Source organism: Gymnodraco acuticeps, unplaced genomic scaffold (genome assembly GCF_902827175.1).
Source record: "Gymnodraco acuticeps unplaced genomic scaffold, fGymAcu1.1, whole genome shotgun sequence".
In the NCBI taxonomy this organism is placed as follows: Eukaryota; Metazoa; Chordata; class Actinopteri; order Perciformes; family Bathydraconidae; genus Gymnodraco; species Gymnodraco acuticeps.
This window is the reverse complement of record NW_022990459.1, coordinates 2,258,372-2,284,694: the sequence shown is the minus strand read 5'-3', so window position 1 is coordinate 2,284,694 and position 26,323 is coordinate 2,258,372. Positions and strand designations below refer to the sequence as shown.

At 40.3% G+C, this 26,323-nt stretch overlaps 1 protein-coding gene across 2 annotated transcripts; it reads right to left on the bottom strand.

Annotated features, from left to right (window-relative positions):
• Positions 1-179: 179 nt before the first annotated feature.
• fgd6 (FYVE, RhoGEF and PH domain containing 6) lies at positions 180-26,035 on the bottom strand. 2 transcript variants are annotated; one of them, XM_034225916.1, is made up of 21 exons: positions 25,785-26,035; positions 22,103-24,143; positions 18,501-18,615; positions 17,204-17,271; positions 16,897-16,927; positions 13,196-13,347; positions 12,422-12,578; positions 11,843-11,930; positions 11,359-11,409; positions 11,196-11,254; positions 11,046-11,117; positions 10,652-10,720; positions 10,442-10,525; positions 9,889-9,968; positions 9,668-9,770; positions 4,169-4,312; positions 3,974-4,076; positions 3,480-3,574; positions 3,243-3,371; positions 3,013-3,161; positions 180-2,372 (listed from the first exon to the last, which is right to left on the bottom strand). In XM_034225916.1, the coding sequence occupies exons 1-21, from the start codon at positions 25,792-25,794 to the stop codon at positions 2,330-2,332; spliced, it is 3,843 nt and encodes a 1,280-aa protein (XP_034081807.1). In that variant the 5' UTR covers positions 25,795-26,035; the 3' UTR covers positions 180-2,329. The 2 variants fall into 2 exon arrangements, with proteins under 2 accessions (XP_034081807.1, XP_034081809.1); XM_034225918.1 differs by having other exon boundaries at positions 18,501-18,612.
• Positions 26,036-26,323: the final 288 nt, after the last annotated feature.

Sequence of the window (26,323 nt, the reverse complement as noted above, 5' to 3'; positions counted from 1 at the left end):
TGGCATCATGAGTCGTAAAAGATCCCCTATCTTTCAAACCATGGCCTTCTCAGGGAGATGGAGACGATACAAACTCTGCCTTCCACACATTGTCTGCACTCAGTGATTAAGTAGAGAAAAAGGTTTTGCAGTTCACTTTAAAACAACAAAACAGGAAATTATACAGAAGGACAGAAAGATCTTTTTTATATATATACTTTATTTAAAACTGTTGCCTGACAGTTTAAAATCCTTGTTTATAGGAGACTCTAACTCTGATAGAGCAGACCTTTACAAATGGTCACTGTTAATGTACAATCATGAGGAAATGCATCCTGGGAAACTGTTTACTGATTCATTTCCACTACATACACATCTGAATGAGACACAATAGCAGTCAGAGCTACAAAGACAGAATTCAACGTTTTATTCCTTCACTAAAAGAAAGCAGGATTTGGATTCCTCCCACTGTGAAATAATGGGGTAGTGCAACATACGGCAACCTAACCAAGAAGAAACCGACCTGATAAATGATCGTTTGTAAAGCTACAAACCTCGAGTACCCTGGTTAGAAAGTGAGTAGTCATGCAAGCTGGATGCCTAAATGTGTCCTGATTTAGTGAAGACTGTCAAACAGAGCACCTATATTATTGCAATTATTCTCAAAGCAGGAGATAAAAAAGGCACAAATGTCTACAACAATTCAAAATGTCTTCTTCCTTTGGAGCATTTCCTTAGAAATATAGTTAATGCATACTTTCCACAGTATTTGCCCTTTAAAAAAAAATCCCCTTTTTCTAAAAAGTTACCTTTTAAGTTTTAAAAGAATAACTGATGGAAACATATTTCCTACAAAACCCTGACTCCCAAAACAAGTCGCAGCCTGTGCTTTTAAAACAATAAATCTTCCTATTTTATAAATATTAGCTCTCGGCTTTGATATAAAAAAGGTCAATGTTGCTCTTTCATGTCCATATACACAGTTCTACCAATTAACCATTTCTAATGTGGCTAAACAGGCAAAAATACATTTTAAAATGTATGAAACATATCTACATTATTCGTGACATTTCCAGTTTTCTCCAGGATGTCGTTTTTAAAACCATCATTTGAATGCTTTGTATGTTAACTTTAAAAATATAGGAGTTAAATCTCTTAACCAGAGAGATCAAACTAAAGGGCAGAACAGCTCCTGATTCTTTAAAGAGCGGATTTTCACAGTAAAATCCCACCTTGTTACATCCTGAAACTCTTAAACAGACATCCGCAATAATGTGCAACCATGATTTAGATGACATGTTGAGATGTGTATTTGAAAATTGCATCTTGAGATTTTGCATTAAAGTCATAGTTCTGATCTTTTGAAGTGGGCTTGTATAGGGTACTCATTCATGGGGTGCGTTTAACTTCTTATTTTTCATTTCCTCGCTCCTCTGTCTCGGTATCACCGGAAGTTGATTTGTCTGCGCCATCTTGAGTAGCGTCCCAGTGGCCTTATTTGTGCTGGAGGACCGAGGATCGATAATCGAGGAACTACCAGACCATCCTCCGTTGAAATCCTCATACACTCGCCCCGCCCCCTTACCGCTCACTGATTGGACGATGCAGCGCATGCACTGATCTGGCTGCTGTCAGACGATCAGCTGTGCGGCGTCATCACAAACGGACGTCGCTTCACGTGACGCTCCGGAGGAAACGCCGTCCCATTGCTCTTAAAACTCATTTCCCTGCTTCTCGTGGTTTCCTTGTGTCTCTCCATGCTTCCCTGGTGGGAGGGACTAGTCGCAGGGAAGCAACGCAAGTGAGGGACGCAAGGAATCCATTTAACCGAAGTGAAACTCACCCATAGTCACTTCATAAAATCCGAACTCTCCCTTTAAGAAAAATCACACAGGAGGATTTAAAATACTTATTGTAGCCAATGTCAACATGCTTGAAGGAATGCGCACAGTTTTGTATATTTTGTTTCACACAAAAAGTAGTTCCTTCATCCGTTTGCAGTTAAATATAATTCCCAGACTTCCTTTCAATATTCCTGACCACTGATCTGTCTCACTTCCACAGACGTGCTTCTGGACTTGACCTTTGACAACTATTAACTCTGACCTCAGCTGCTGTTGTTGGTAGAAAATAATGTGTAGGGAAACAGATTCCAGTCCTTAGAGTCAGGTTCCCCCCCACCCCACCCACATACAGTAATGTTCGGCAGTGTATTTCTGTTTTAAAGTGAACAGTCCGACCGGAGTCCTTCCTGAGCGGGGACCCCTGACCTGAAATCAGCCGGGGGTCGTACGTTTTCGATCCACTAGCTCCGGGGCTGTGATGTGACTTCAAGGCTGCCAAAACACAATTACTGTTCGAGGATCATTGCCTCTTGGAAGGCTTCGATCCATCTGAAGACAAAAAATAGAAAACAGAAAATTAGCTAACATCGGAACAAACACATTCTAATATAAATAATGTATATTTGGGGAAGACATATCTATATTTTGTCTTTAAATTTGATTGTGCAAAAGGCATTTACATACAACATAAAAAAATATGTAGTAAGTTTCGCTATATGGTACATTTTTTTGTAGCAAGTACGCCATTCCTGTTTTGGATATACATTTAATTGCACTTAGGATCAATAGGAAATGATGCAGCTCGTCAACGTTCTGTTTTCTTTCTTTCTTGTTAACTGCTATGAAAGGCTAACATTTACTACTACTGCTGCTTCACAATAACAGCATCTAACTGGTGAAACATGGTGAAGCAGTACATGTGTATTCGACCACATTGAAAGTGCGCCCCTCCCATTTATTGTATTATTTACCTTAACTCAAACTAGTGGACATTACACATTTTTTATGTAATTCAAAAATAATGCAGGGATTAAAGTAAATACATGTAACTTTTTTAATTACTTCTTTATTAGACCAATGTCAGTGTTTATCTGCTATGTAAACACATAGACCAACTGCTCTTCTGCTGTATTTCTAACAAATAGGACTGTAATCTTCAGGCGCTGTCTGCCATTTTCAGTGCAGATACCTCTGTGCGGTGGGGATGTCGTCAGCTTTGAAGATGTAGAACAGCGTGTTTTTGTGATACAGCTTAAACTGCAGCTTCTGAGCCGGCCCGTTCTTCTCCTCTCTCAGGAAGAACCCGAGCAAGGGCTGACTCTCCAACGCAGCAACATCCTGGAGGGAGAATCAATTACACAATCAAAAAGATACAAAAAGCTACTCAGTTTAGTAAAATGCGAAAAACACTGTTAGTACCTCGCTGGCAGCGTAGGTGTACAGGACTTTGTTCTTGATGACAAACCACAGCCTCTTCCACTGCTTCTTGTTTCCTTTCGACCGGTTTAAGTAGCCGCTCATCGAGGAGTTCTCAGTGTTGGCGGACACCTGCAAAAAAAACAGCAAGAGAAAAATTACATTTACTCGCTAAATATAAGATTACACCAAAACTTAGTCAGAAAAAGTATCCCAGCTGTGTAGATCTTTGTTTCTCACCTCTTTTAGTGCAGCAGGGATCTTCTTCTGTTTCCTGGTGAAGGAGAAAGCTCCAGGTTTCATTGGAGAAACTGATGTTGAAGCACAGCGGTCACCTACAAAAAAAAAGAAATCAATGAAAATAAATAAAATAAACAAAAAAGACTTAAATGAATAAGATTCTACTAAAAGGAAATAATCAATTTAATATTAAAGGATACGTTTTTAAAGATTGTATTCCGTATTTTTGTTTTTGTCAGTAGTCACAAATCAAATGAAAAGACAAAAATCTAAAATGAGTTATTCAGTTCCTGAATAAGTCTTTGTAAGATGTATAAAGAAATATAAAGTTGTATACAATGGAAATACTCAATTACAGGTACCTAAAATGTGTAGTTAAGTACAGTATTTAGTAACATTTCACCACTGTGTTATTGGTTTTGAAATATGCAATTTGGTAAGAATTGTAATCAGATTTTTTGCAGCTGAATTCAGAAAACCCCCTCTTTACTCACTATTCTCCTGCAGTTTGACGAAGCAGTGATCGCACACACGTGCAGGCTGGTTCTTCAGGTACTCCAGGTAGTACTTATTGGCCGAGCACGCCTGACACACCACCTGCAGACACACATGTAGCTGACATGAGAATGGGGGGGGGGGGGTTTCATTATTTAAGGGATGTGCTGCAGGAGGAGCGGAGTGGTACTGACCCGTCCACAGGCGCGGCAGTGATGCCTCCTCCAGGTGAGCGTGAACTCGCAGGTGCAGATCATGCACATGGTGGCCCTCAGGTCTGGGATCCAGATCGGAGCCTTCGAACCCAGCGGGGCCCCAGTGTCCACCACACAATCCGCCTGCGAGAAGACAGACGATTATTGTTATTACAGCTAGCTTTCCATCGAGGGTTAATATAGTATAGCTCCCTCTTACTCGATAACACATTTTTAAATGCTTTTCTCAATGTAAAGGACTTAGTCAAGTTTAGCCTAATTTTGTTTAATATGGATGTCATAACAGATTTAGAATGGCTAGATAATTTTTTGTTGAATTTAAAAAGGAAAATGATCACCATATTTATGGTAAAAACAAGATTTAAAGTTGTGTTTTTGCAGAAAAAAGGTAAATATTTGGATAATCGATTAATCTTGTCCGTCCTTTTTCAAGCAGGGTTAACAAATCAATTCCAGCCTGTTTAATGGCAGGATGTTCTACCTTTCTTTGTTATTTAAGATAAGATGGAGCTATATTTATCCCCTTGGGGAAATTCAGGCGTTTATAGCAGCAACAGGGTCAGAGTGAAACACAGGATTCAAACAAGGTAAAAATAAAGATAAAATAGAATAAACATTTAAATAATAATACAGAAAAATTCAAAATAAAGTGATGAATAGAGGTGGCTCTCCTCCAAGAGACTCACCTAACACAAATAGAGCATGAAAAACTTAAGAAATGGAGATAAAATCAGTACTCATCTTCCTGGAGCCAGGGGTCTAGGAGAGGGGTTGCAATTTTGATCACTGGTAAACTAAACTTTGAGTGTACATATGAAAAGAAAGATAAAGAGGGGAGATATGTTCTGGTTAGGAGGACTCTGGAGGGAGTTCTAGTTACTTTTTTGAATGTGTATGCCCCTCCTGGCTCTCAATGGAAATTCTATAAAGAAATGTTTGAGTTATTAATCGCTGAGGCCCGGGGCATCCTCATTTGTGGGGGTGACCTTAATGTTAGACTCCACCCAACCCTGGACACATCAAAAGCGTATCACTCAGGAGAGAAAAAAACCACAAGAAATATAAAATTAATGATGGAAGAGCTGGGACTCTCACCCCCAAAACACACCAGGAGCGTCTGCGCCGTGTTACGTTGCGGCTGCGCCACGCTGCGACCTCCTCCTGCGTCAACACACACCAGACGCGTTTCAAAACGTTGCGTAAGCGGAGCGTTGTGTGTGCAGCCTCGCAGTTGTTGTTGATTTTGGAATATTTCCTGGACATTTGTACTTCTACAAGTAAGTAGGCTATACGTAGTTAAATGGTTTATGTTTGTGTCTGTTTAAATCGTGTTTATTGTTGTTATTTCCTATTTTGTTGTGTTGTAGACTACAGACACAGTTAATAATAATTGTAATATTCCAGTTATAAACGACATGAATCAAAGATGTGTTGCTGTATTTTAGTGGTAAAAAAATATGCATTCATCATCATAATTATTCTATATATATATATCATTTACAGTGCCTGTAAACCGGAGAAGAACGCTGGCATGTATTCTCCTACTTGAAAGACTACAGGGGGATGGGGGGAGGAGTTTACCTTACGGCTGCGCCGCGGCAAAAATAGGATTCATCCTAATTTTAGAGAAGCGCTGCGCCGAGCCGCTTCTGGGACGCGTCTGAGCCGTAACGCGGCGCGTGTGGTGTAATAGCACCCATTGACTAGAGTGGCCGCGATCCTTACGACCGCCGCGGCGCGGCCGTAACGCGACGCAGATGCTCCTGGTGTGTTTTGGGGGTCAGACATATGGAGGGAGTTGAATCCGACAAAGAGAGACTATACCTTCTTTTCTCACTGTATTCTAGGCTTGACTATTTCTTTGTGTTTCAAAGAGACCTACATAGAGTGAAAAATTGGATCTATCTGACCACACTCCGGTATATATAAATGTATTATTAGGGCCTGACAAGAAAAACACAATCTGGAGGCTAAACACAGGGATGTTAAATCAAATGAGGCAGCAAATAAGGACGGACATTACAATGTATCTAGATGAAAATGATAACGGCGAAGTGTCACCGCAGATTCTATGGGACGCAAGCAAAGCTGTTCTTAGGGGGAAAATTATAGGCTATTGTTCCCGTTTAAAAAAGCAGAGAAAAGAAAAATTGGATAGGTTACAAACAGAATTGGAAAAATTAGAGAACGAACATAAAAAGACACAGAATCAAGGAACAAAAATGGAGATAGCAAGGCAAAAGAATGAGTTGAATGAAATCTATTCAAACGACATTAAAAAAAAGATGATTTTTCTAAAACAAAGATATTATGAAGCAGGGGGAAGATCTGCTAAATTACTTGCTTACAAATTGAAGAAACAACAAGCAGAAAACACAATTTATAAAATAAAGGACCCTACTACCAACTCTACCCATTGCAAAATAAAGGATATACAACAATCATTTGAGACCTTTTATAAAAAATGATATACTCAACCTGAAATAGATAAAACAAAGATGAAAGCCTTTTTTGAAAGGATAAACCTGCCTAAAGTCGGGGAAGAACAGAATAAGCTCCTAACTAGTGAAATTACGGATGAAGAGATCAAGAGGGCAATATCACACTTAAAACCTAATAAGGCAGCAGGACCTGATGGCTTTCCCTCTGGGAAGGCCTCATTTAACCATGTGCTTAAAACGGGAGTAACCCCTCCTTCTTGGAAAGAAGCGGTGATTTCCCTGATTCCAAAAGAGGGTAAAGATAAACTTGAATGTGGGAATTATCGTCCGATAAGTGTATTGAATCAAAACTATAAGATTTTTACCCATATTTTAGCAAAGAGACTTGATAAGATCCTCCCCCGGATAATAAGTCTAGACCAGACAGGCTTCATTCAGCAAAGGCAGACCCAAGATAACATCCGGCGAACCTTACATGTGATTGAACATATAAATAAAAATAAAATTGAGGCAGTATTATTGAGTCTTAATGCGGAAAAGGCTTTCGATCGAGTCAATTGGGAATTCTTGTATAGAACATTACAGAAATTTGGATTTCACCCATCGTTTATTAGAACCATTCAAGCACTTTATAATGACCCAAGGGCAAAAATAAAAATAAATGGGGACATATCAGCATCATTCGGCCTGGAAAGAGGGACCAGACAAGGCTGTCCAATAAGTCCATTATTATTTGCAATATTTATTGAGGCTTTAAGCCAGGGGGTTAGTCAGGAAAATAATGTTGCTGGCATAAAAATACAAGGCAGAGAACATAAAATGTCATTATTTGCGGATGACGTTTTAATTCACTTGTCAAACCCAGAGAGCTCAATTTTGAAATTATTAGCATTCCTAGATGACTTTAGCTCCGTCTCAGGTTATAAATTGAATATTCAAAAGACCCAAATATTAAGTTTTAATTATAGGCCTAGCCAGATTCTAAAGTCAAATATCCAATTAAACTGGGATCTGGATCACATCAAATACCTAGGAGTTAACATCCCAAAAGACCTCACAAAATTGTATGACTTGAATTTTAATCTGTTGATTAAAAAAATTAAGGAAGACATAAAGAGATGGAATTTTATTCCAATATTAAGTTTTGAATCACGAATTGAATCAGTTAAAATGAATGTCTTGCCTAGGATATTATATTTGTTTCAAACTCTTCCAATAGAAATAACAGATAAACAATTGAACGAATGGGACAAATTAATTTCGCGCTACATTTGGCAGGGAAAAAAAACGAGAATACGATTTCAAACTCTTCAATTGGCTAAGAACAAGGGAGGTGTTGCACTGCCCTGTTTAAAAGACTATTATATATCGGCCCAATTGAGGATTTTGTTCTGTTGGTGTAAATCAGATTACCAAGCAAGATGGAAAGAAATTGAAGAGAGGGTGTCCGGGGCAGTTCCAATACAGGCACGATTAGGGGATAAAAGACTAATTAAAAACCTAATGGAAACGGGTAATAAGTGGATCAATCTGACTCTGAAAACATGGTTAAAGGTTATAACAAAGAGTGGCTTGCTTGAAGAGATAAAGATCCTGAAATGGTGCTCCCATGATCTCGACTTTACCCCGAATAAGCTAGACGCAAGTTATAAGGGATGGGCTGATCGGGGCCTCTCTTCCTTCCTACTGTACTTTTTTTAATCGGGGGACACTGAACAATTTTCAAACGTTGAAAATACAACATGGGCTAAATAACAGTGACTTTGTCAGATTCCTTCAGGTACGCCACCACATAAACAGTTCTATGCTAGAGAACCAGAGGGCGTTCGAAAACAACTTACTGAAAGTATTTATTGGTGCATATGGTACAGATTCAGGGCTCAAAGTGATATCAAGAATATATAAGGGACTCCAGGAGATTAAAAAAACAAGTACCATATACATAAAACTAAAATGGGAAAGGGAAACTAACAGTTGTATTCCAGAGGAAATCTGGATCAACTATTGTGAATTCCAATGGAGAATAACAAGCTCCTCCTCATGGAGAGCGTTCGCCTGGAAGAGTCTCACTAGATTTTTTATCACGCCCGCTCAGCAGTCTCACCATGCTGGTTCTTTCAGCTGCTGGAGAAATTGTGGCTCCCAGGAAGCAAACCATTACCACGTGCTCTGGGATTGCCCAGTAGTAAATACCTTTTGGCATAAGGTTTATAAAGAAATTGTCATCATATTTGGAAAAAACATTTATTTTAATTGGGATGAACTCCTCTTTGGTTTCCTGCACTCAACATCCACAAATATTAAAACAAAATACTTGTTTGGGATGTTGAGTGTAGCCGCCAGGAAAGCAATCACAAAGAATTGGCTCAAACCAAACAGCCCATCTATAGATGATTGGTATGATATCATTTATGAAATATTTGTAATGGAAAGAATAACCTTCTCTTTGAGGCTCCAGGAACATAGATTTGAGGACATTTGGGAGAAATGGAAAGTGTATATTACCCCGATACGCCCTTCTTTTGTCTAACTGTTTGAATATTTTATTTAAGGATCTATACTGTCAATGTTTTATATTGTAAAGAAAACACCCCATGTTATTGTGTGCTTATTGTTGTTGTCTTGTCAAGAAAAAGAAAGAAAGACGGACCACTCTGTACAACTATTTAACTACATAATGTATATGTACACTGAAGTTGAAATGTGATCCAAAGAAGAAAAAAAAAGAAAAAAATGCAGATTTAAAAAAAAAGTAAAAAAAAAAAAAGTGATGAAGTAACTTTTTAAACAAGATATCAAAGTAAAACGTTAAGCATTTGAATGAATATGTTAAATATATTTACATAAGTGTTCAGATGTGAGTGCAGGTTAAAGTCTTGTAAAAAGAGTGCAGGTTTTCTGTATGTACAGTCCTGGATGCTTGTAAAGTCAATTCATATGACAAATAATGAATTGATCATGTAAATAATATGTAGCTGCAGCCTGACATGTTTTTCAGATACACTCTACAAACACCCGCAGAGATTTGCAGCTTTACCTCCTCCTGACTTCGACTGGATATGAAGGTGATTTTCTTCTTGGTGTAGTCGTCTATGGCCTTAGCGATGGCCTCCAGCCACTTGTCTCTCTCTGTAGCCGAGCTGCAAGCATAAACACACATCAGCTACTCTCAGCTACAGCAAACACAAGTAATACATTTATAAATATTTATAGCTACTTATGAGCAGACTGTGATGATTACGGAGGCTGCGTGCTGACCTGGCTGACAGGATGAAAGAACGTTCAACGCTTTCGATGTTCAGCTCGTTCTGATAGGCCTCCTGGCTCGGTTTACTCACCTGGAGAATTACAAACACAGAAACCCATAAATAACAGAGATTGTGCACCTTGAAAATGTATGAGCAATGTTCACAAACTGCTACTACAGCCTAAATAATTCACAGGAGTCCATGTTTCAGTGCAGATACACATATGAAGAAATGTCAGTATAAAAAAATCTTAACATATTAAATAAACATTGGAAGTAAAAACTGATGACAGGTGTATTTATTCATACTAAAATATAAATGAAAAGTTAAGTACAAGATTCTTTCACAAGCTAATGGGAATTGATTTGAAACTTGATTCCCCCCCCCCCCCCCCCCATAAAGACATTTGATTGTGCAGTGATGTAGGGTCAAAACAGGCAAGTATTTGTAGTTCTATTTGTGTAAATCCTCTGGCTAGCAATAAAAGAACATACAGAAATAAAATGGATGAAATGTGTTTGGGCCACCGTCACAGTGTGATAGGTTTGCAGAGAGTCTCTCACCTTCATCCCGGCCAGAGAGAGGACGCTGTTGAGTTTATACTGGCCGGACTGGACGGGAGTGGTGTACATGAGTGCATCATTGAACTGAAGAAAACACAAACAATTAGGAAGAAAACACAGACAGATTCACAGAATTCATTGAATTAAATTAACTCCATTTTGAGAGGAAAAAGGGGATAGCTTACAGATATTTAAAACTAAATTACTCACCAGGAAGAATACGCGAGGCTGCATGACTTTCCTGGAAAGCTTCATTAGAGTGCCCTCCTTCAGAAACACCTGCAAATATAGACATGTTTGTTTTAAATGGGCTGCATAAAACAGGTAGAGTCAGTGGCTGAATAAAAACATTTGATCAGTCTATAAAAACATTTGATCAGTCTATAAAAAGAATTAAATAACCAATGCACAATGATGAAAAGTGATTTTTGGCACTGAGAACATGCCCCATTATTCATGACACTGTTGTATCTGTTACACATAGGCCAATTAAATGAGTAACACTGGTATTTGGCAGCCACCTGAGAGAATTGACACCCGTGTGAAAAGTCTCCCGGCCTCAGTAGGAACTTAAAATCCTTAAAAAAACATTTCTGATACTCACCCTGCCTGGCTGAACGATCTCATGGTGGCCGTTGAGGCTGTACTGAATCTGCATCAGCTTCTGAAAGTTATCCTGAGAAAGACAATCAGAGAAGTGAGGAGAAACACACGGCTAGAGTAGACCGAACCTTTATGTGGAATAAGGTCTTACCCCTTGTTTCATGATGTCATTAGCGTGGTTGGCCACTTCTTTCACTATGCCGAGGGCCGCTGCACAGATAGCAAAGATCACACATTAGTGTTGTGCATACATTTTCTCTTTAAAGAGCACATATGATTGTCCTGTTAAACGTTAATAATGAGTATTTTCAAACCTTGGGTGTCTTTATAATCCTCAGAGTCCTCTGGAAGGTTCTTTAGATAATCTGGAAAATAAGTTTCAAGTTATTATAAAGGAAAAAAAACGAATTAACAGCCTTGGGGAAACATAAAAACATATACGACAAAAGGTAACTTATTTTATTACATCCTTTATTATATGATAATAGTTTTATTTCACATTCCTAAGTTTGCAGCCAGCCTTTTACAAATATGTTCTATATTAAAGATTTTTCTGCAGGATTTGTCTCGAGTCGAACTCCTCAGGTTTACAGTACCCCAACTCTCCACTGGGTGCCAGTATGGAACCAAAACAAAGACTTGAGTCCAGAGTTCCAGTCAATAAAGATTCATGATTCAATAAACCCTTTGACCTTCAGTGTGCAGAGGATGTAGAACGAGGATTCTCTCTGTGTGTGTGTGTGTGTGTGTGTGTGTGTGTGTGTGTGTGTGTGTGTGTGTGTGTGTGTGTGTGTGTACCTGTGAGCAGCAGCTGGTACTGAGGGATCCTCTGCACTGGCTTCAGCAGGTAGTGCTTCAGAGCCAGGCTCGCACATCTTGGACTCATCTGAGACAAAACGAACACAGACGCTTCCAGTTAACCGTTGCAGATAGAAGTAAAGTAATGGCTGCTACCAATTCAAATTCTTGATTGAAGCACCAGACATCGTCAGTATATTTAAAAGCCTGTAGTAACTGTGCAGGTGTAGATGCATCTAAAACAGTATTTTCACATAAAGCAACATAAACAATCCCCATTAAAGTCCGTCTTTAAAAACAATGCTGATGTACTGAGTTTCCTAAGTGATTAGTTGTTGAAATGACACAACAGAAATTCAAATTGTAGTCCAATTTCATTTATAGACCAGAAAAAGCCTTGTATTACAGCTGTAAAAAATAAAAAATTAAGAAAAGACTTCTAACTTCTGTTAGAAAACACACTGAATAAAAACAGTGTAAAAAAGGTTTAGAATAAAACTCTCACACACATGTACCCGACACAGTACATATTTATAGTCTCACTCATCCTTGTATTAAGAGCAGTATTTGCAGTTTTACCTCGAACTCTTTGACGACAGCGGCGAAGGCGGTGTTTTTCCTGCACTGCTCGTCCAACAGAGCCACGTTGTTGTCAAACTGTCTGATGTAGGTGGAGTACATCTTCAGGTAAGGACCCTTCTGAACAAAGATGTCCGACAGCCTCTGGTGATCGCTCCTGTGAACAGACAGACAAACGGTTTAGTGAATAAAGCAATACAGTATGGACCTCTTCAATAAAGCTGATGATGATGATGAGTATTACAGACTGGAAGAAAAGCTAAACCCCGTAGGTGATTACTTAAAGAGCTTTCTTTTTATTAATACTATTGAAAATGTAAACTGACCTAGTATATCGCTTCCACTAACTAGGATGAGATAACTCTTTTAATGGAAAATTATTATATTTTGGGAATAATTTCAAGTGTCTGATAACAAAAATGCGCTAAATTGTTTACACCTCTCTATCGAAAATCATCTGAGAATGCACCAATCAATCCATACTCAAATCCTAAATCAAAACTCACCTTCTCAATTCTGCTTTTAATATGTAATTGATATTTTGTGTTGTCCTTTTAAAGTGTGTGTATTTTTAGGAATGTTTTAGGAATTTTCACCTGTACATGTCTTTGGGTACCTTCTAAGTGCTTCAAGTAAAATGCTTTACAATACATTATTATAAAGTGTGGTCTAAAAAATACACAGCTTTAGTTGCAGCCCACATCATCCATCACTGAATCCACTGCAACATCCCCCAGAGCATTATGGGAGCTGTAGTGTTATGTGTGTGTTTACCAGTGTGCCACTCGGTCCTCCAACTCCCTCTGCAGGTCTCTGTTCAGCTGGTACAACTGAGGCAGGTAGTACAGGATCTGGCTGAGGATCCGCTCGTCCACCACCGGCTTGCCATTCTGACGGGTTGCCTTGGCAACAGCGTCCCGAAAGTCCTGTAGGCACAGAGTGGGAATGCCATCATTATTTATAACACACACACAGCTGTACAGGGTGGGGTGACACATGACAACATGCAGCTGAACAGGAACACCTGGTTATCACCTCGTAAAGTGCCCCCTGCTACACACACACACACACACACACACACACACACACACACACACACACACACACACACACACACACACACACACACACACACACACACACACACACACACACACACACACACACACACACACACACACACACACACACACACACACACACACACACACACACACACACACACACACACACACACACACACACACACACACACACACACACACACACACACACACACACCACACACACACACACACACACACACACACACACACACACACACACACACAGCTGACTCGGCAGTCTGTCCTTTTTCCAGTGTGCCAACACACACATCCACCTGGAAGGAAGCAGGGAGGCGCTGGATCACAACGTCCTGGTTTCTATGTGCTCACACACACATTTTCTGCCATCCCCACTTTAATTTACTGCATCATTAACTTTCAGGTGACAGGCAGAGTCCATTCAGCAATACAAATAAAGTAATGAAGACATCAATCACACTCAATATTATACATTATATTTATATGCAGAAAATTAACCAAACAATACATTTCTGCCAAATGTATCATATCATACTGACACCTCATTATCTGATCAAGTTTTTGATATATTAACTAGTGCTGTCAAAATTATCGCGTTAACGGCGGTAATTAATTTTTTGAATTAATTGCGTTAAAATATTTAACGCATTTAACGCATGTGCAGAATGACCCGCCCCATACGTGCCACCAGTGGCAGCGCCAGGGTATGGCTGGGGTAGGCTACACCCATACCAAGAAATGGCTTAGCCCCACCATGAAAAATGATGTTAAAGGAAGCAAAATGAAGTCTGCCAACTCGCGCAGAGTAAATTGCACATACAGCAGTTAGTAAGATTGATTTCAGTAGCCACGGTTTTGAAAACTTTTGTCACGTAGTGATCGTCTTCTCAATAGAATATATTTGATAACGGCGTGGTGTTGTTGCAGGAAGTCCCGACGGAGAATACTTTTGCTGTAGTACGGGGGTGCACATAACTGGTACGCAGGTTGTGTGCGTAATCTCTCTGAAATGCGTACCGTCACTTGTGTCACAAAGCGCATTTGCGTACCGACGGACTTGTGAAGCTTTTCCAGAAGGCGGTTAGATCACCGGACGACAGAGTCGGTCTCCGTGTGCACAGACAGGGCTGCTGTTAACGTCGGTCTGTACAACGGAATTGTGCCAAAACTACGCCAACCGGCTACGGAGGGAGACTTTCTCCCCCCCCCTTCACCGGAGAACTGCGCTACAACGTTCACACTCTGTGGTCACGAAGTACTCCACTAGCCGCCGCCCCCCCGTCGACTTTCCTGAAGTACTCCCCCGTTGATAGAAATCAACACGTAATGAATTAAGACCCCACGGTTTGATGATTGATAGGTCTGTGGGTTGTCTTTCATTTTGACACGCAGAAAAATGTTATAATAAACATAGATACTGTATGTTAAATGGATATATCCGCCTTCTTTCATTTATCTTTCCATTCCCACAACAATATGCATAAATAAATGGCATATTTTGGACATAGTTCGAATGGTGATTAATCATGATTAATTAATTTTTAAGCTGTGATTAATCTGATTAAATGTTGTAATCGTTTGACAGCCCTAATATTAACATAAACAAAACTTCAAAAACAAGATAGTAAAAACTAACCCAGTTAGCTCCACCAGGGCAGAATTAGATACAGAACTAACAGAAACAAATTACAAACACGGAGAAAAGAAGACTACAAATGACCAACGTCCGTTCTAATATTCACAAAACACAGATGGACGCTTAAAATAAACCCACTTCAAAAAATGTCCTGAGGACATGCAAACAAATCAGATGGACGACCTGCCACAAATAAGCACAAGCAAAGTCCCCAAACCACGCACACACACCTGCACACACAACACACACACTCATACTGGAGGATTATCTGAGGTATGTGTGGGTCTGGAGGTCGTCTCTATGGCCTGAGGAGGCAGCTGTCAGGCCGGCAGAGCGGAGAGAAGAATTTGATCTGACCTCTTTTCTTGGTCAGAGCACACAGAACACCCCCCCTCGTCAGCCACAGGACGACGTTAAAACTAATCCTGCAGGGTGGGCTTCACTAAAGCTGCATCTGAGGCGGACAGACAGGTGGACCCCCGACCCTTCTCACCTGGGATTTTCCTCAGGACACACAGAGACTACAGGCGCTATCCTTGGCTTAACAAATGTATATAAAGGCAGAGCTCTCCTGTCAAATGTAACAACTAGCATACTTAAAAAGTACTCTAATGTATAGATGGCATGTTAACTTCACACATACTGACATTAGAAATCACAACCTGATTCTTCTCCCACATTTTTTTTTTTCAGGCACTTCCCCTAAATAAAAACCTGACTTCCTCCAGTCACATGGTTCCTTTCCATTCAAAAAGCTACGAGCATTCAACATGGGGACCGAGACAAAACATAATTTTAGTGGATTTATTTTTTAAACTAAATCGGCCAAGAGAGCCTATATTGCACAGAGGAACAACCAGAAGTCTGTTTTTAAATGAAGAATCAATCGTGATTAGGATTTTCGTACACATTGGACATACCTAAAAAAAAGTCCCTTTTTAAAATACTTCTGGGTAATTGATAACCATTTTCAGATCGTATCATATTGACAACAGAATGATAAAGAAAAACGTTATTTCGTTACATTATACATGGGGGCATTTCTTTATCTCTAGGCATATAAATGAACGTCTCTTTAAAATACAAAGGGATATCACATAAAACTTTCTTTATGGGGAAAAAAATCATTTTCGCTGCATTGCTTCAGGAAATTACATTTGCTTGAAGCAAGGAAGCACATGAAAACAACATTTTAACAAAACAAACTGCAGGGAGAACAACTAAAACATATACTTTATGTAAAATACTAGCATAAATGGCCTGTATGTACTTGAAATTAGGATGTTGCCTTATGTTATTGAAAGCAACCCTCACCTAACTGATTTGACATGAAACCATCAATATTGAAGCTCCGCAGACCAACTACACAGCTCACCTTAACAGAGCTGGACGAACCCTAACTGAAGAACCATGTGTGCTTTCTTTTTCTTGCACAAAAATAGATGTTTCCCTGCAATAGGACTGGTCAAAGCCTTTCGACTTGGCCCTGCGTTTACCTTTCCACTGCCGACCAGAGTAAACTAAAAACCCTCCTACACAGCAACTTTGAAAAAACTAAATTATTCAGCTCTGAACGGGCACTGTGGCAAAAACAACACCCGCCGAGACCTCATTAATTCATGTCCCTCCCTGGGAAAAAGCGTTGAACCTAATTCAAAACAATCACAGTGTAGGCAGGCACGGTACTTTTTATTATGTAAAAGGCACTCTTTACGGTTCCTTTAATGCAACTCTTTAATAAACAAGACACTTACTATGTGAAGAAGCTTCAGGACATCCACAAACCTGAAAATAACAGAAATACATCAGTTAAATAAATACATCACTTTGTGTTATCATGTGCTGCTGGTTATGTAAGAATGTAAAGTACATTTAAGTACTCTGTTTAAGTATAATTTTGAGGTACATATACTTTTTCTTGTCCATTTTATGCAACTGTACACATTCCAGTACCAGAAGTAAAAGTACTTTTTTACTTATTAGTAAATAAGAAAGTCTTTAACTGTTTTTTAATCTTATTTAAAGTTAAAAAGGGCTCCGGTTCATTAAAAAAACACTCACACTTTCTCGGAGCTCATGATCTCCTGGGCGATGTGCACCAATTTCTTCCTCTTCATCTCATCCTCCTGCTGAAGAGGAGAAACACAAACAGTTTCACAAAGCTACATAAAGACTAACAGCAACCGATCTCACCTAAAACTGATCGCTGTACACTCACTGACTCGCTGCAAATCACCATGGTCCTGGTTTTTTTCTGTCAAACCATCAGGATTGAGTTTACAGACTTCCAAAAACTCAATCCCGAGAGGACAGCGACAACATTCCCCTTTCCCTTCCTCTCTTTCCCCTCTGTGTCTCTCTGATGGTGTGTGTTGTTGAATGGTAATGGGGGCGGTCTTTCAATGACTTAATTTGGACAGTGGCCATGCCCCCCCACCTCCCCTCTGTATTAGTGATACCCTGGAGGTTTGAGGGGCATCAGACACAGGTGCTGACAGTATCATGGAGAGGGTCACACAGGACGGAGAAAGAAGAAAAAAAACAGCTCATTGGAGAGCTATTCCTGAACCTGTAACCCTTCTGTGTTTGCTCACCATCCCCCCTTCCAAACACACACGTACACACACACTTCTAAAGCGCTGTAACGGACACACTATCTCCAGTGGCTGCAGTGACAGCTTAGTCACAGGCAGTGATATGAGACGTCCATTGTAAACTGTGAATGCCAGGCCTATCTGACATGTTCATGCCTGAAAGCAGAGTCATTTTCCATAAAAGTAGCTCTCCTCTTTCTTAGGAAGTAGTAACGTCTCTGTAGTATTTTTCCTTATTGTGTAAAGCAGTCACATTAAAGCAGTGTTTGCTTCAAACATTGAGTTCAGGAAACCCTTAACGGATTTCAAGGTATTTATGTTTTTTAAGGTTTTAAAATGGGCTTTTACAGTCACTTTTTTAATAAAAAATAAGTAATTTATCAGGGTTTTCGACTGTTGGTTAAAACATTTTTCTGTCATTTTTGATATGATAATTCTAATGATTTTATATGAATCATTTGTGAAATATAGGGGCTAAAGTGTGTTTTTATTTTAGCCATAATAAGAGTATTTTTGTTGAAGTGACTGGCCATTTTGAAAAGAATAAATACTGTGTTTATATAAAAAAACATTTGTCTCTGTCTTCAATGAACAGCTTTTGAAAAAATATACCAGAAATTAAAAGGCATGTTGGCATAGAAACCACCGGAAATGATCCGTCATCATGTGCTGGCTTATGTTTCAGTTTTATACTTAATTAGTTTAGAAATGTATAATCATTGCTTTATAAAGACAGTGTTCTCCTCTCAGGTCAACTAGTTTACCTGTCGGTCGGCCTCGTCCATGTGCTCCTTGCTGGAGGAGGAGCTGTTGTCCTCTTCATCTGAACTGTGGATCTCTTCCTCCTCAGAGTGGACGTCCTGCCCCAGCCAACCGCTGCTAACATTCAACACACACAGAATTGAGCTTGGCTTCAGAGAGAATGTTTAAATGTGTGAATGAGACGCAGGGCAGGGCTGCAGAGGAGTGTGAGTTCAGAAACACACTCCCTGGTTAAATAAAGATTAGAGTTTTGTGCAAGGTCATAAATTAACTCAATCTTTGCTCAGAAGAAACATATGAGTCAGTAAAAGAGCAAAACGCATTCAGAGGTGTTGTACAACGATGGAAAATATTGAAATCACTGTGAACACATCTATAATGAAAAGAAAAATGTCTCTTAAGGATATTTAAAGAAAATGTCAACACTGGTTGATTAGAATTTTAAATCCATGGCCTGAAATAAGACAAAGAAAATACTTTTGTGCAGTTATAAAAGATTAAAAACACATATGTTGTGTTGCAAGCAAAACCAGTGAGATATGATAGTGAATAGGATGTGATGACGAGGTATTTCTTTTGCTGTTTTTTGACATTTTAGAGACTTCATCATTATTCAAACAAATATCCTGATTCAAATTGAGATTATTTTATTATTATGTTTCTTCCAGCCATATTGCCCAGTCCTAATTATTTGTATTCTTGTAAGGTATGCCTGTACCAGATATATCTTTTTTATTATTCTGTATACACCCTGCTGCCGGCAGCGATATGATGGCTCTGTCTGCCAGGTTAGCGCAAGCAGCAACATGCGTTAGTGTGTCACTGATGTTTTGATCGCTCCCGTACAATGAAGTGGTCTGACTGATGAAATGAGGGGGAGGTAATATGTTTGGATTTGCCTCCTCGGTCTAGTCCTGGTTAGGGTTGCAAAAGATCGGAAATATCCCAGGGAAGTCACACAATTTCAATATTTCAGATATTGTATACAACCCTTCAGCATAGTCAAGGCCAAAAGACTGTATGCTTTTCAACTTGATTATCTTATTGACGGAAACACATTTTATACTTTAATATAGGGCTGCTCGATTATGGCAAAAATCGTAATCTCGATTATTTGGGTCAATAATTGATATCACGATTATTAAAAACGATTATCCATTTACTTTGAAAACATCAATTTATTTGATAACATTTTTTTGAACAGTATGTTTTTAACAGTTGATTACCCTGAACTTTAAGTATAACTCAACTGAAAATCCAAACAAAAAAGTATAATAATTTTTTTTAAATCGTTTTATTTCGATTACGTTGTTTTCGTAATCGTTGCAAGCCATAATCGTAATTGCGATTAAAATACGATTAATTGAGCAGCCCTACTTTAATAATATTGCAGCTGACCTGCAGGTAGTAGCAAAAGAAAGGTACCCAGTTTATAACTCGTTTCTGCCAACTTGCCATGTGTGATGTAGCTTTTTGGGAAAATAATGGATTTATTTGACAAATTAATGGAATAAGTTTGCTCATAATATGGTAACAGGTTGGTATAAATCTGCATATGACATGGTAAACAGCCTGAGTAGATTCCCACCATATTTCCCTTATATTTCCATAAATTGCTGTTGATTCCAATTTAAAGTTTACACATTGTATATTTCCTGAATTGTGGACCCGAGTCCAGCTGTTTCCCTTTTCCTAATGATGCTTTGTAAAGAGGATTGTTGACGTTTTATCTTGGCAAAACGAGTGATAGCTCTCAGTAAATGTTGGATAGGAAAGACTGTGGGACTCCACAACCCCCTCACATTTCCTTTCACTCTCATCAGCAATAGCCCAATCTCTCCACTTCCCTGTTTTTCTTACATGGCTCCCGACAGTTTCTTATACCTCAATCCCCCCCTTTCCCCCTTATGCTTTCTCTATAGTGGAGCATTCCAACACACTGGATCAGGCACAGAGCACCACTTGTTTACAGCCTGAGGCTACTTACATAAACTTAATAGGCTCAGATGCCTGGGAAAAACGACAGATTAACTCGCTCCCTCTTTCTCCTCTCTAACACAGAAACACCCTGCCAACGACAGAGTGAGGGTTCATCTTAATCCATTTAATGGCTGCGTTATTATCACCTAAGTGGCATCGACTTCATCACCTGTTGTGCCACTGTCAGTCAGAGGAAACAGGAATCATGGGCACAGAACATCTCCTAATCACAGCAGTCCGGGACATAAAGGGCTCAACGGGATGTTAATAGCATAAATGTGATTCAGGACATTTGCTTGCAGTGTCACACGACTGTTAATTCACTTAAGAATAAGTGATAAGTGTTAAGTGTATTGATTTTGAATATAATGAATGGGTTAAGCTCAATTTAAAATGTTATATATAACATTTTGTTATGATTTTTTATTTTTGTTGGTATTCCCACAGCCAATAATCTTCAAATCCTATGTGTCCCTATTTTTATTTTCATCCTAAAAATGTTTTCTTTGAATACTTTTTAGTTTTTTTTCTGCAAACTGCCACTCTTCCAGAGGTTTAAGGATTTAAAAGACAATTTACTTGTTTGAAATAACTCACTTCAGTGGCACAGCGGAGAAAAAAGGAGTGATGGGGTTATGAAGAGGCTAAACGCAGAGCGAAGGCGTGCAGTCCGAGGAGGAGGAGGCTAGTGGTTGCTGGAGGTTTATTTTCCTGTTCTAGAGAGCTGTGTGGCGTTTCTGCGATTCTCAGACATTTCCTGCCCAGGCCACTGAAAATAACCCACAGGAAAACAGGCCGACCTGCACCAACGCTCCATTCAAATTCAATGCCACTGGCTCAAAGGCCACTTTCTCACTGTTGTAAATTCAAACCACTAACGTCACCTGTGCAACCTGTCGTACACTCAAGCAACGGTCACTTGAAATTACAAACTGGCAGCAAGTGCTCAGGACTTCAGCCTAAATAAACTCTCTCACACAAACACATATTGCCTTTGTTTGGAAATAAGGGTTGTTTGTTCTTAAACTTAGCAGGAAAATTGAATTGATAACAACTGTCAAAAAGTATAGAGTATTTACTTAGTTGATAACTCCTCTACAACATCTGTTACTGCTAGATAACCTTTCAAAAACGAATTAAAAGATTAGCGCTGAAACGAGAGGTTGGCAATCTATTAGAAGGGGGTTAAAAATATAACTCTACAATTTGATTAGCAATTCATTTACAAAATAATGCCAAACATTTGCTGTTCCCAGCTTATTAAAGGAGACAAGTTGCTACTTTTCCTTATTATCTCACTGTTGATTGAGACATTTGATGTCGTTTATTGCAGTACATTTTTGGAAAAGTGTCTAATAGAAGTAGCTGGTAAGCATACAGAGACTCAACAATCAAATAATAAATCATAAAAATAAATGGGCGCGCTGGGGTTAGGGCAATGTGTCAGATTCAAATCCAGTTGAGCAACCTGTGTTGCATTTTGTTCCCATTGATTTCTTCCCTAAACTTTTGTCCTTGCTCTACTAACTAACAAATACACTGCTACAAGATAAGACCAAATCAACTAAATAAATAATCATTAGTTACACCCTTAAACAACATTTTAAATATGCATTATACGTACCCCTCGTACTCGTGGTTGTTGCTCCTGTGATAGGGATCCTGCACTTCATAGATGTCTGAATCTGCTCCGTCTGGGTCGTGAGGCCAGCCCAGCCTCGCACCGTGGAACGGCAGGTTCATGTACTCTGGGATTTCCTCATACAGAGGGACGTTCTCATACTCCACTGACCCATCTCCATCTTCTCCACAGATATCAGACTCGACTATGCAGCTGGTGGGCCGCTCCAGCCTCCTCTCCCCCCGGGTGGACTCCACGCTGGTACAGTCCAGAGACTGCCCTCCCTTGGCCAGCAGCTTTGGGAGCATCTTGACAGACAGCCGGAGCTCCAGCAGCTTCCGGAAAGAGAGGCTCCTCTTATGAGAGTCTGCCCGGGTTGCCAGGTCTGCTGCAGAGAAAGACTGCGCCCTCTGTTTTCCCCCCAGTGCTGGAGCCCGGCTCTTTGGAGGCATGCTGCTCCGGGAGGGAATCTGCCGGCTGAAGAAGGTCACGCAGGGTCGGGTGAAGCGCCAGGCCGTTTTCTCCTGAGGAGGCGCAGGCAGCTCCCTCATGGGGGTGTTAGCGTGTGGAGGTGCAGGGGGGCAGAAGGAGGGTGGGCAGTGTGCTGCTGGCAGGCTGTGTCTCTGAGGTTTCCTGGGGGGCGCACTTGGCTGATCCTCGGCAGAGAAAGCTCTCCTGGCGTTACCCAGAGGGAGATTACAGCCGAGTTTGATCTGTTTGGGGAGGCTGTGAGTGATGGGGTAGCGCTCAAAGTCGCCATACCCGTCCTCTTCGTCCTCCTCTACCCGGTGGTCCGCTCCTCCTTTTTGGTGGCTCATTGAGTCAGCGTGTGAGAGCAGGACTAAGGAGTGGGAGGTGTTTTTGTTAAGAGAGGGTGACATGTGGACTGTCCTGTGAAGGCGAGGCGAGAGGGAGGTCTGTCGAGGAGGGGGGACGGGCGCGTCGGCTTCATCATCTCCCAAACATGAGTCTTTTCGGGGTAAAGGTTCCTCACACGAGTCCTGTCTGAGCTCCTCTCCCTCCTGACTGAGAGACAGAGCCGGTTGACTGCCCTCATCCTCTCGCATCTCAAGTGTTTGTTCCTCCGTCACCTGATCCTGGGCACTGCCCTCCACGCCATCCTGTCTCACCAGGGCAGGCTTTTTAAGTTTGCGTGGGTGAGGCACTGGGAGAGGCTTACTGGGGGCAGCAGGGACCTGCAGATCAGGGAGTAACCTGGTGGGAGAGGCTGTGATTATATGCTCCACCTGAAAGGATTCTGGAGAAGACTCATGAGGAGTGATAGAGGGTGAGATAATGATGCTGCCTGCAACATCCAAGACTGAGTCTGTTAAATCTGTGTGATGGGCCTCAGTCTCTACATCTGCTATTGAAAAATCAGGCTCAGCAACAGCACTTTCCTCATGTTTCACAGCCTCCTCCTGCTCCTCAGTCCTCTGTGCTTCTTTGTTAGACAAATCCCTCTCCAGGTGTCTTTGTCTTTGAGGTTTATCCCTGGGCTTTTTGCCAATCCCTCCACCTTCAACCTTATCCACAGCTACTCCCTCCTCCGGGCGTTTTTCTTTCCCTTGTGGCCTCGTCTCTGTGAATCCTTCTGTAGAAATCCCATTCTGCAACGGCTCTTTGTGAAAATCGCTCTCAGTTGTACTTCCATTTTCCAGATGCTGGCACTGGGAACAGTCCTGGAGCCCACAAGAGCAGGTGGGAATGATGTAATCCGAGTCACGTTTGTTAGTCTCCGATAAAATCCCATTTCTGGAGTTGAGAAGGGAGAGGTTATCACCTAAAGCTGTCTGCTGTTCCTGACATAGGAGGGGGGGTTCACTGGGTTTAAGTGGCGGGGTTGAAACAGGGGAAGCTACGGATTTAGGAATGCATGGTTTGGGGGCGACAGCCGGTTTTGTCCTCTTTAGAGTAGACGGGGAAGGTTGGGAGACGATGGGAGGCTGGGAGAGGAGACCTGGTTTGGGGGCGATGGGCGGGGGGGAGGGTTTGGTGGTACCAGGGAGTTTAGGTTTGGGCGCTAATGGTGGCTTCTTCACACCTGCATGAAAAGAAGAGGGACGAAAGTTACAAGACAGTTTGAGACTATTAACTCTTTTTTTAAATGAATCACACCCCACCAGAAGAGCACCGATAAACCATGCTTCATCCACACTTCCTCCAATATAAGCATAGACAGCTGCAAACTGTGGATTAAGCTCAGGTCAAAAAGGTTAATCTTAGGGTCAGAGGGGAAGGACTGAGGACTGGAGTAATGTGTGAAATAAATTCAGGCATGTGTTATTATTAAGTAATTATCTCATGAAGGGCTTACACCACACTTGTGGAAGTAAATAGTAAAGTAAAACTGTCTTAACTTATTCTCTAAATCAAATGTTATAAACTACCATTAAAGCTTTCTATTGTTCTCTGAACTGAGTTAGACTTAAGTGTATTTGTTGTTCTCTCAAACTACATGGAACTACTAAATATCTGCCAGAAATAAGTGCCTCTATTATAATATGTTAAGTTGATGAGACAACCAGAATCTCAATGATTACAATTGTTAAATAAAGTTAGAATTTAAAAAAACGGTCTCTCCACGAATAAAAAGCTGCCAATTGAGATTGTAGGAGATATTTTCCGCTTTCCTGGCTGAATCTCCCGGCTGGCCGTCACCACGAGAAGTGGAGTCATCGAGCGGTTGTTTCCGAGAGGCCACGATCAGAAACGCTCTGCACGCGAAACATGCTGCCCTGTCTTTGCCTCTTTGCACATCCACACTCTTATAAAAGAAACAATACATATAGAGTCAATGGGCTTCAAAACTAAACTGCCAGCGTCATGGGACAGTTAACATCCCTATTAATCATTTCGAATTTTCAATTCGGCATACACATTTTAATAGAAAAGTTCCGTTTTTATTAATGGTTCACCCAAATGCATATCAGAATGTATCATTGATGGCTGTGATGTGCAATGAGAATCAATCTCAAACTTATTCAAAAATGTTACTTGGTCTCTTTATATAAAAGCCGAATTGGCCAGTACATGCCATTAATGCTATCACGGCTTTAAAAAGTATGTCTTATGATATTTGAGCCTAATAAAAACTAAGGTTTCATTAAAAATGTTAGATTTATAAGTGGAGTCTGGCCTTGTGCTTTCGCAGTAAAAGTCAACACTAGGGCTTAAACAGCTCCTTTCGTGGAAAAACAAGAACTCCTTATAACTCTATTGCACATATCCAATTTCACTGGGGATATCCCTCTTTATCCTGGCAAATGTTAACTGTTTTTTATATGAGATGTTAACACTGCCGCTTGTTATCGAGTCCGGTTTGTTGCACCAACAGCAGGACAGATGTTTTAAGACAAAGGATTTAACCCCCTTCAGCTGCAACGGTAAAGTGTAATATCAAACAGAAAAGAACATTTTTGATTACCAGTTATGATTGCGTTTTAGAAAGCACTCACATGTATGTTTTTACTTTCGAAAGGTGTTATTATAAAAAAGTGTAATTAACTGTGGCTGAGTAAAAATAGAGCGGATGCGTCCGTTATGACATTAAAATTGTAGTGATTTACACTTTTTGCGAATACACAGAAGAACTGACGTTATTTGCATTGAGTTGTAGATAACTACAATATATGCTTGCACAGCAAGATTTTGCTAAGTAAAGTTAGCTCCCCACGAAACAAACCTGTGCTCATGACTCCCGACTTGCTCCTTTCTCCATTTGTAAACTTTCAATGGAATTGCGAGAAAAAACTGAGTTTTTCCTCCTTCGACACCATTGTCAGTTAGAAAACCACTTCAGGGAGAAAACATGCAGATCCATCGCTGTCGGTCCTTATCTTGCAAGCGGATGCACCGATACAGTTTTTACGCCTGTTACTTTTTCCATTTTTCCCGAAGTTTTCAGCCACGGTGCTTTTCCCAAGCAAGTCAAGTAGGACACATAAAAACAACTCAGTTCCGTTCATACATTTCAAAATAAATGTGTTGTTTCAAAAGATCAGCTGCAGTTGTTATAATATGACGTTAAACACATAAGTAAGCCTAATATTTGTTGAAGACTATATTTTCACTAAGTATGAATATAATGTACTGGTAGTTGCTGTGTTTCTGGCTAACTACTAACTATTAAAGATGTGTAGTGTTTTATTTTGAAATGATTTCCGGTCAATTCATTTTGGTTTTCCCAACAGTCGGTCCAATGCCTTTCGCGCCCGCATGAGG

Excerpts from the sequence above, each read along its gene's own strand:
- fgd6 (XM_034225916.1), bottom strand. Across the intron at positions 17,272-18,500 it reads TGGACGAGGCCGACCGACAG|CAGGAGGATGAGATGAAGAG; the intron begins GTAAACTAGTTG and ends TCTCCTCTTCAG. Across the intron at positions 9,771-9,888 it reads TCTTTCATCCTGTCAGCCAG|CTCGGCTACAGAGAGAGACA; the intron begins GTCAGCACGCAG and ends TTATGCTTGCAG.